This window comes from Petaurus breviceps, unplaced genomic scaffold (genome assembly GCF_028583685.1).
Source record: "Petaurus breviceps papuanus isolate PSGF00001 unplaced genomic scaffold, PetGlider_PUasm1.0 90919, whole genome shotgun sequence".
Classification (NCBI taxonomy): Eukaryota; Metazoa; Chordata; class Mammalia; order Diprotodontia; family Petauridae; genus Petaurus; species Petaurus breviceps.
The window spans coordinates 47,394,272-47,405,334 of record NW_027187378.1 but is presented as its reverse complement, the minus strand read 5'-3'; the positions used below and the strand labels follow the sequence as shown (position 1 = coordinate 47,405,334).

Genomic DNA, 11,063 nt, shown 5'->3' with positions numbered 1-11,063 from the left:
TATTTCTGTACTCAATATTCTACCACCTTTACATAGGCCCACCTTCCTTTCTCCCTCCTTCCCATATCTCTTTGGTCTGGACCAATGGAGAACTGTGAGGCCCAGGTATTACTGAAAGTGGGGAGTGTGCTGTCCCCAAACTCAGATGACCCTGGCTCCTTCTTCCCAACAAATCAGTCAAGTGATCATATAACCTCATTTGGATGACCACCAATGAAAGCCATGCATTTGGAATTAGAAGGAGAATATTTAGTTCAATCCCTTCATTTTCCAGTGACTTGCTCAATGTCGAACTTGTGGGAGGATCAGTATTTCGATCCAAGGTTTTCCATCTCCAAATTTAGTGTCCTTTCTATGACAACATAAAGAGGCACACCATTCCATTTTTATGTGGCTTTAATGGTGAAGAAATTTCCCTTTACATTGAGATGAAATTGACTTCTTTATAATTTATAACCATTGATCCTATGGAACCATTCTGAAATTGATGGAACCAAGCAGAGCAAATCTAATCCTTCTTCCACAAGACAGTCCTTCAAAGATGTGAAGACAGTTAACTATCCTTCCCTTCTCTTCTTTAGGCTAGATACCCCCATTATTTTCAGCTGATTTTTTTATATTGTGATCTTGAATACTTTAACTACCTTTGTTGTTTTCCCTGATTGTTCTTTTGCTTGTCAATACGCTTCCTAAAATGTGACCTCCAGAACTGAACACAATACTCCCAGGGTGCTCTGGACAGTGTGGAGCATGGTGGTGATGTTTCCTTTCTAGTCCCAGACATTGCCCCTCTCAACAGAGTCTAAGATTCTCTTAGTGTTTTGGGGGCTACTCTATCATACTATAAAGCCTTTTGCAAACTTCAAAGCACTAGGTAAATGTCAGTTATCTTTTAGTTCAACTGTCTCATTTTACAGATGAAGGAACTGAGGTCCAGGGGGGCAAATAATTAAACCAGCCATAGGATGACTAGTGGTAGAGTTGGAACAAGTATCCAGTTTGCCCAAATGATGCCTTAAACTTTGCAACTCTGTTTAATGGTAGCATCTCACTCAATCCTCACAATCACTGTTATCTCCATTTTAGAGATGAGGAAACTCAATTTCAGGGAGGTTAGATGACTTGCTCAGGGTCACACAATTAGCAAGTGTGAGGGGGGTGTTCAAAAGAAGATTCATTGTTCTGTTTACTAAGCCATGTAGCCTCTTTCCACTATATAATTCTACCTCAGTTATTGGAAGGGGTCAGAGAAGCATGAGAGTGCTAGACACATGGGGGAATGGAAAGTTGGGAAAAAACCCATCTTTTCCTGCAATTTTTGCTTCAGGCTGGTTCTGGCCTTTACTCCTGAACCTAAATCCTTTTAGGCCTGGCCACCAAATGGCCACAATCAGATTTTCCCTGACTTCCTTTCCTCTCTAAAATCATGTATCATTAAATTTTTTTTTTTTGCCCTGGAGTGAATATGGTTGGCTTAGTGTCTCAGCCCAAAGCAGGAGATGGTTTTTTCATGGCTAATGACCATTTAAGATCCTGAGGAGAGAAGTTCAGGACCCTTTCTGCCTCCTGGAGGGACAATAATTTAATGAGACTCTATTTTTTTGTTTACCATCTTTATTCTTTCTGTTATGTCCACTTGTCTAGTGGGAGTATGTCTTTCTCAAGACCCCCAGTCATGGATGACTGCCATTTTACAGTTGTGAGCGGGTACCCTTGAGCACTGGGTCAAAACTCAGTACAATCACGTTACCTACACAAAAGCCTTCATGTGCTCCCTTCACATCTCAGCTGAGTTCCCCACACTTTTTTTATACCACCTTACCCATCCTCCCTACATCTCTATGTGGAAGTGGTCCAAGGACAATCCTCCCATTTTAAAATAAGACAGAGGAGAGGGGGACCTTGGGCAAAGAGGAAAAGGGACTTTTCCACTTCCCTTTTGAGTCACAGGCAGATTCTGGGTTGGAATCCAGGGAATTCTGACTCCTCTGGGTCTATCTGTCTTTGTTATCTCTCTTCTTTACCTGGCTTTCCTCTGATGGAGCCAGCCCTTACATAAGCCCACTCATCACAAACCTCCATCACCATTATTACCCCCATCTAAACCAATGGGGACAACCAGTTGGGGCTCAGCACTAGCACTCTCCCTCTTGGAGGGGAGGATGGTTTATCTGGGCCTCCTGCTTTCTGCTTCTTGGTCCCCAGCTCTCTAGTTGAGAGCTGGGGACCCACTCACCAGGCCCTTTCCCAAGCACCTCATGCCTCCCGGCTCTGCCGCAGCCTGCGGTCCAGGGCCAGGAGCTGTCTCAGAAAGCCCCTGTTGGGGATGATGCCTCGGTGGTCCTTGACGGTCTTAATGGCTTCCACAAGGGTGAGCTGGTGGTAGAGCATGAGGTAGGCCAGGACCAGGGTAGCTGAGCGGCTCACACCTACTGCACAATGTACCAGGATCTTCCCTGCAAGGACAAATGAATATTGCTTGGGGAGAAGTACATGAACGGGAAGGAAGAGTATGGACAGACCCCTCCCCAGCTTCCTGTCCTACCTCCTGGCCTGCTCAGGGCTCTGTGGATGAAATCGGCAGCTGGCTGGAAGTGGATGCTCATGTCAAAGGCTGGTGAATCGTGAGCCTCCACACCCAGGTATCGGATACCCAGGCCTTCATAGGCCTCAGGTGTTCCCCGCCACTTACTGTGGGAGGCATTGAGCACATGGGTGATGCCCAGCCGGCTCAGCTCCCTTCTGTTGGCAGCTATGTCCCTGTAGGGAAATGAAGTTAGAGGGAGGAAGAAAGAAGAATAATTACCCCCTCCCCTCCTAGATTATTATTCTGTCCCTAATTCCAGCTCATTACTCAAGCCTAATTACAGAACATTAGAGCTGGAAAGGGGCCTTAGAAATCATCTAATAAAAACCCTTTTATTTTACAGATAAGGAAATTGAGGCCCAGAGAAGTCAGGGTGCTGCAGGGGAAAGAATGATGGATTTGGAGTCAGAGGAGCTGAGTTTGAATCCCCTGATTATTTTACTTGTTCTCACTCCACAAACTTCAGAGGGTCATAGATTTAGAGCTATAAGAACTTATTAGCATTTGACCTTGGTCCAGTCATTTAACTTTTCTTGGCCTCATTAACTTTGCTTTGTAATACAAGGGTATTGGATTAAATGATCTCCAAGGTCTAGCTCTGTATGTCTGATCCTATGATTTGCTTAAGGCCACACAGCTGGTTAGTTGTAGAATTGGGACTAGGGCCTGGCTCAGATTCCTGACCCAGGCTTAATGCTCTCTCCATTATATGACACAGCTTCCCTTATTTGACCTCCTTCTCTTTGTCTGTCCCAACCACTCTCAGTGCCAACCCAGATTACACCTCTAGACTCTCCAAATTCCAATCTCTGGTCATGCCTCTGCCTCCCCTAACTCTGATTTCAGGTTCATTTGGTTTCCTCTGACCCTCATCCTTTATCCCCAGGTTCAGCCCTAGAGATATCTCTGTTCTCCCTCGACATTTCAGCACAAATCTGTTTTTGCCATTCTTTTCACTGCTTGCTTGCCCTGACTCTATCAAATTTATAGATTAGGCTTATAGATTTACAACTTGAAGGGACCTGCTCATTTCACAGACTAGGTCACAGAGGTATGAGAGCTAGGATTGGAACATAGGACCAGTGATTACAAGTTTAATATTCTACTTCTGTTCACATGTCTCCCAAAAGCACCCCTGCACCTCCTTCCCTTCCTTTCTACATCCATACCTCCTAGTGCCAAGACATTTTTATGTCTTAGGCAAGGTGTAAGGTTTGAAAATTGCGTTATTATTCACTGGAGGTTTTGGACTTTCAGAATAAACCCATAAACTGATAAATTTGACTTCTCACAAGATAGATATAGCCTTGGAGAGTAGGATTTTCTGGTGTTACAAACATGGGCATTTAAAAAAGGCATTATTTTTAAAGTGTCCCTCACTGTATTCACTTGTGTACCATGCCCTTGTCTATCCCTACCTAGTCTTGACTCTGATACTCCACCCTAAAGGCCGGGATCATTGTACCAGCCTTTTGGAGCCATATCTAACCTAGGAAAGGTCAAAGGAGACATCACTCAAACTGAACCCCAGGCAAGTGAAGGGTGTGCATCAAAGTTAATCTCATTCTCCTCCTCCTCCTTCTCATCCAGGATCATAAAATCTTAGGATCTGGAACTGGGAAGGACCTTAGAAATAATCTCATCCAACTTCCTCATTTTACAAATGAGGAAACTGAGGCCCAGAGATGCACAGTCAACTTAGCCCCTCCCCTCCATGAGCCATTAAAAAACAAGAGTCACCAGCACAAACCAGCACCTCCTTTCCTCCCACCCGGAGACACACACACATAGACATATAGCCCACTGGTGTGAGCTTTCTAGGTACGTACTGGTCTCCAAGGTAGAGGCCTGGCCAGACCTCATCTGCGTGGTTACAGGCAGTCTTGCCGGTGAAGAGGAGCCTCTCCAATTCAAAGACATTGAGGAGGGGGTGTTGAACAGGGGCTGTGTCCTCCAGGTGCCCCCCAGCCCGGGCAGGTGACCGGGAGCCACCCCGGGAAAATCGGGCCATGAACGTCATAGAAGCCCAGAGCCAGTTGCCAGGACACATCCCAGGGAGTGGTGGCAGCACCTCCTCCGTGGGCAGGTTAGCTGCTGCTGCTGCTGCTGCTGCTGGAAGGAGGCTGGAGCTGGGAGATATACCTGAGCAAGGCTGAAGCAGCTTCTCTTTCTCCCTGCCACCTGTGTTGTGCCCTGGAGAGGATCTGCTCAAGAAAGAGAGAGGGAAAGTGGCCCTAGTCCTTACCACAGGGACCTGATTTCCCTTCCTTTCCCCCTTCCTTAATCGACAAAGCCTTCTCCGGTTCATTTCGTTGGTTCTGCCCGGCAGGGAGATGGGGAGAGTCACATGTCCTTGTTTACGGGAGACGGCACTGCCCAGCTGGGCTCCCGGATTCCCGCTCCCCTCCCACCCCAATCACACAGACAAACACACACACACCCACAGGGCCTTGGTGGCAGGTGCCCAGTGCTGGGCCTCTTGCCAGTTTGTGAGCAACGGGCTCTGTCTGGCAGACTGCAGTCAGGGAACTTAGGGTGTGTGTGTGTGAGGTAGGGGTTGGGGGTTGGGGGCTGGGGATGGAGGGGAGGGTGTTGGACACATCCAGAGAAGGGTAGCAGGACAAGTACAGCAGCTGGGGTTATGGGTTATGCCAGACCTGCATGGTCTCTGCCTGAGGGGATGGGCTGCCTTAACCCTTTTCTGCCCTTTGTCGATCTAACAGAGAAGGCCATGATGGAAAGTTAGGGGCTCCCTGGATGTGGGTGCTGTGGCCATCTGGGGAATAGCAAAGAGCTCAATAAAGATTTGTAGAATGAATTAATGAGTGGGAGAGGCTGATGATCAGATGGGCCAACCTGGCATCATTCATCATTCATGATTTAGACAACCTACCCTCTTATCCTAGAACAGCTTAGGGGAGAGAAAATATCAGAAGAAATCCTAATTCTGATAAGAAACTTTGGGTCAGGGCCTGGTTGCGGGGGAGGGAGAATGTATAGTAATAGCAATGATGACTGATTGTATTTTGTAACATTTTAAGAGATTCCAGCTCTGCTGTAAGCCTGTGTGGTCACAGACAACTCAACCTCCCTTTCTGAAAGAAAGAGAAGGGTAAAGGGAGGGGAACAAGCATTTATTTCTCATTTTATTGTCACAAAACCCCTCTGAAGTAGGTACTACTATTATCCTCACCTTACAGTTGAGGAAACTGAGGCAGACAGAGGTTAAGTGACTGTCACAGCTAGCAAGTATCTTTGACTGGATTTGAACCCAGTCTTGCTGACTTCAGGCCCAGCACACTAACCTTTGTACCCACCTAGCTACCTCAAGCCTCAGTCTCCTCATCTGTAAAATGGGGGTAATAATTTGGTGTGCTTACCTCACAGGGCTATTATGAGAATCAAATGAAGTAATAAATGTCAGATGCCATACATAGAATTGGGACTGGACTTATGATTTCATTCATATAGGGAACTCTTGCCTGAAGAAACTCCCTTTAGCAATTCGGTTTGGCCCCTTCCCTTCAGTTTAGTCTTGGAGAGTTGCCCAATATTAAGTGACTGGTTCAGGGTCATGCGGTCAATATGTTTCAGGCAGAACTTCTTGGCTTCAAGGCCATTTCTCTGTCCACTGCTCCTCTCTGACCCTCTCCATTCATTCTAATATATTACAAACATTGGCTATAATTTTTAGACTTTAACAGCTCAGAATGCCTCTCTGTACTAGGACAGTGGGTGATGTCTGGGAGAACTGCAAGGCTATTAAGTGGGAGAACAGGGATCCAGATCTAGGCCTCTTGTCAGACAGTCAGTCAACAAGAAATTATTAAAGCTTACAATATACCAGACATTGTGCTAAGCACTGGAGATATAAAGAAAGGCAAAGAAAGGCACTATTCTCCAGAAGGTCGCACCAGGAGAAGGCTAAAGTGCCTTGGGTTGGATTGACTTCTGCCTCTGAGATTTTGTGATTCTGTGAGTTGGCAGGAGCCAACCTTGGTCTCAAGACACAGTATTAGGCTTTTTGCCTCTGGGAAGAGGTATTAAACTCTGGGCTGGGAAAAGGAGTTGGCAGAGCAATGTCAATTAGAGGCTTGGCCTAGTCCAGGGGTGGGGAACCTGAGGCCTCAAGGCCCCATGTGGCCCTCTAGGTCCTCAAGTGTGGCCTTCAACTGAATCCAAACTCCATAGAACAAATCCCCTTAATAAAAGGATGTGACCTTTTGACTGAGTCCAAATTTTACAGAACAAATCCTTTTATTAAGGGGATTTGTTCTGTGAAATTTGGATTCAGTCAAAGGGCTGCACTTGAGGACCTAGAGGGCCACCTGGGGCCTCGGGGCCACAGGTTCCCCTTCCCAGCAGGAGGTGCCTTTGCATTGGCAACCATCCCCTCCTTACCTCTACCTCTGAGAATTCCTTACTTCCTTTAAGATTTGGCTCAATGCTGCCTTCAACATGAAGCCTTTCTTGATCTTCCCAATGCTAGCACCCTCCCTCCCTAAACTACCTTGTGGTTATTTTGTATGGATTCTGAATAAACTCATACATGCACAAGCTGTCTGTCTTTCCTGATAGACTGTGACCTCCTTGAGAGCAGGGACTGTTTCATTTCTGCGTTTCTAATCCCAGCCCCTCTGGCAGCGCCTGATGCATAGTGGACACTTAATATATGCTTGTAGATTGTTGGAAAGGCAGGGCTAACAAATTCCCTGAGCATCCTCTTCTCCTGGCCTGGACCATCTTTCCCTTCCTATGATCAGGAAGGAGCCAGGACCCAGAACTCAGCAACAGGCTGGTTTTTCAGAGCAGAAAGGGAAGGCCTTATATTTTCCGGTGTCATGTCATACAGTCTGAATCACTCTCCCAAGCACCCTGGGTTACCCTGAGCTGAGAGATCCTCTCTCCATCTCCCTGCACCCCCTCTACCCATTGGGTCAGAAAAGCAGATTTGTTCTTTATTTATAGGTATCATTCTTAGGAGCTGAAAATAGCTAGTTAGAAAGGTTCATAGAAACCATCGAGTCCAATCCTCTCATTTTATAGAGGAAAAAACTGAGGCCCATAGAGCTTAAGTAATTTGTCCAAGGTCACATAAGTAGTGTCAGAGCTTGGGATTCAAAACTTAGGTCCTTTCTTGGACTTCCAAAATGGAATTCTTTCCACAATATTATCATGGAGTGGAGGGATTAGGAAAGGGAAGGGGTAAGGAAGGGATACTGGAGCTTAGGATCTTTAGGGATAGACAGCTGTTTTCCCACCAACTGAGCTGGAAGGGGTGGGAAATGAAGCCCAGCAACCAGGACAATGGCTTTCTGTTCCTGCTTCTGAGGTCTGAAGGCCCCCTACCCCCATGCATCCTTTTTCCTTAGCTGTGGGTGGAAGGTGCGTGTGTGGTTGTAGGAAGGAAATGGGGAGCCAGAACAAGAAAGGAGTATTATATGACTCCCCTAGACACATAACCCCATCTCTGGACACACTGTTCATTTCTAGCCTCTGGATAAAGCCAGGCTGAGGGCTTCCTTGTCTTCTACTCTCTGTTTCTGTCATTATCTCTGTCTTGTCTGTCTGTCCCCCTCTCTTTCCCCTCTCTATCTCTTCTGTCTCCGTGTCTGCCTGCCTGTTTGTCTGTCTGTTGGTCTCTCGGTATCTCTGTTTCTTAGTCTGTCTCTTCCCCTCCTCCATCCCTTTCCCCTCCCTGGGCTGCTGCTGTTGTAACAGGTTCATGGCAGACCCACAACCCCTGCCATCACAGACACTGGGAGGGAGGACAGTGGGGGAAAGGAACAAAACATCCTCCGCGCTCTTTTCCCATCTTCCCCCTTCCCCTTTCTCCCATGGTCCCCAAGCTGTTTGCTCCATCCCAAACCCCAGCACCCAGAAGAGCGGGAAACGCACCCAATCTCAGTTACCTCTTTCCAGGCTGGAAATCTTAGCTTTCAGGGACGGGCGCAGGCAAAGCCAACCAGACAGCCATGTCTCTCTCTCCTCCTCCTCCACCTCCTGCGGCTGCTGCCGCCCCCTCTGCTGCTGCTGCTGCTGCTGCTGCCTCTGCTACCACCGCTGCTATCGCCAGAGAAAGGGTGATGTGTTAACATCTATTTTAAGCTTTGACATGTCTCGGCAGGTTTCAGATGTCAGTGTGCATGCCACACACACATACACACACACACACACCTCACATACTCATTTCTACCCTCCCCCTTCTAGGCTCACATATTGGTCACGTACATGCAGTAATGTTCCTAGTACATGCAGTAATGTTCCTGCATTGGAAACCTACTAACATACCTAATCATCCGCTCATACAATATAGCTTTAAATCTATACAGGTCTTTTACACACACACGTCTTCCCTAGCCCTCCTCTCATTCCCCTTTGTGGATTTCATTTAATCATTCAGAAACCTTTAGATCCCCTCATGGCCAAGGGTCTATCTATCCTATGAACTATCTTAGGAACCAGATATACTCTGCTAAGCTAACTTTGTCCTCACTTTCAAGCTTGGGATGGTGAAAGGAATGATCACTTAGGATCATCAGGGAACCTGAGATGCAACATGGTGTGATGGGTGGGTAGCATTTGACTTTGAGTCACAGAGACCTGGTTTGGAATGGACAGTCTTGGATAGTTAATAGTCAAATGACCCAGGGTAAGTCCTTTGTCTTTTTCAGCTTTGTTTTCCTCATTTGTAAATTGGGGGTGAGGGGGGTTGGATTCTTTGATCTTTAAGAGGTCTTCCAGCTTAGACCTGCAATCCTGTGAACTATGGCTTGCCTGCTTCGTTACTAGTGTGACACTGGGCGTGATGAATCTTTTCTGAACTTCAGTTTTCTTGTCTGTGAAAGGAAGGGAGGATTGGATCAGGGGTTCTTAACTTTTTTGTGTTATGGACCCTTTTGGCCATCTGGTGAAGCTTATAGACCCTTCTCAGAATGTTTTTAAATCAATAAAATAGAGAACATTACAAAGAACATCAATTATACTGAAATACACATATAAAAATATTTTTTAAAACCCAAAGTTCCTGAACCCCAGGTTAAGAATCTTTATACTCACTTGAGGTGGGAGTCAGGAGTGGTTAATTCAGAGAAGGGAAGGATTCTAAGGCTGAGCTCCAAGAGTAGATAAAGAGCTTACTGCTCCTGTGAAGTTTTTCTTCTTGTTTGAGTTAGGAGTAAATCCTGACCTGTTTCTGTTTGTAACCTCATAATTCTCTCTCTCTCTCTCTCATCTATGGAAATGGAGGCTAGGTAAGTGCATTTTTTTTTAAAAGCAATAGGGGTTAAGTAACTTGCTCAAGGTTCCACGGCTTGTTATTTCTGGGTGTTTTGCTGAGTATCTGAGCCCGGATTTGATCCATATCATCCCGACACTGGAGCCAGTGCTCTTAGTCACTGAGCCACCTGGCCGCCCCTAAGCAATTGGGCTTAAGTAACTTGCTCAAGGTTACACGGCCAGGTGTTTCTGGGTGGGTGCTAAGTGTCTGAGCCCGGGATTCGATCTCCAGGTCTTCTCAACCCTGGAGCCGGTGCTTTTACTCGCTGTGCTACCTGGCCGGCCCAAGGTAAGTGCATTTTGATTTGGGAAGTAACAGGGACGTTGAATGGAAACAGAGGAATTGTTTGACATAACCTTTCCACAAGGGTGCAATTGTAAATGTTTAACAACCAGTTCCCCAGAAAAATGTATTTGTGATAAACTTTTAAGTTTAATCTGCATCATTAATAAAAACAGGTAATCAAATCCTGATTTGCAGTGTTTGCTGATTTCTGAGGTGTAAACGTTCACATTGAAAATTTAACAATTGGCTTTTAGTATTGATTTGGTTTCAATTTCCAAAGGAAGAGGTAGAAAGAAGATTGGGGGTAGGGGACAGCATATACCTATAGGAGCAGGACATCAAGGAAATGGAAAGGGTGCATAAGGAATAGAAGCAGAGGGCACTGTTTTACCTGGTCATTGGGTCAGAAAGGGTACAGTCTGACCCTTTGTCTCCTTTTCTCAGAAGTTCCTTTAATAGAATCTGAAGGCTTTTTATCTCACAGTTCCAAAGACTGCTCAATGAGCACTACTCCTGCGATGAAACTTTTCTAGGTGCTAAAAGGACCTCACCTGACTATGATGGGTTTGATCCTTGTCTGAGTAATGAGAACATGCTGTAGGTTTAGTGGAATAAGCGTTGGTTTTAGATACAGAGGACTTGGGTTCCAATCATAAGTGTTCACACTTTGGAAATCAGTCAATGATATAGATCAAGGCTTGAATTACTGTTTTGTTAATTGTCTAGACTTAAGAAATTGATAGAAAAATGTTAATAAGGCTAGATTAAGCTAAAATGTGTGCCATTTGTAAGTTTTTAACACCCGAGACACTTTAGGTTGTTAAACATTTACCAGCACTCCCATGAGTTTCAATCCTCATTCTGCTACTACCTTTTCAACCTTGAGTAAATCACTTAACATCTCTTAACTAA

The 11,063-nt window shown here is 45.8% G+C and overlaps 1 protein-coding gene across 2 annotated transcripts; it reads right to left on the bottom strand.

Moving 5' to 3' along the window:
• Window positions 1–383: 383 nt before the first annotated feature.
• Window positions 384–8,774, bottom strand: DUSP26 (dual specificity phosphatase 26). 2 transcript variants are annotated; one of them, XM_069075936.1, is made up of 4 exons: window positions 8,486–8,774; window positions 4,417–4,791; window positions 2,546–2,760; window positions 384–2,456 (listed from the first exon to the last, which is right to left on the bottom strand). In XM_069075936.1, the coding sequence occupies exons 2-4, from the start codon at window positions 4,635–4,637 to the stop codon at window positions 2,257–2,259; spliced, it is 636 nt and encodes a 211-aa protein (XP_068932037.1). In that variant the 5' UTR covers window positions 4,638–4,791; window positions 8,486–8,774; the 3' UTR covers window positions 384–2,256. The 2 variants fall into 2 exon arrangements, with proteins under 2 accessions (XP_068932037.1, XP_068932036.1); XM_069075935.1 differs by having other exon boundaries at window positions 8,500–8,773.
• Window positions 8,775–11,063: the final 2,289 nt, after the last annotated feature.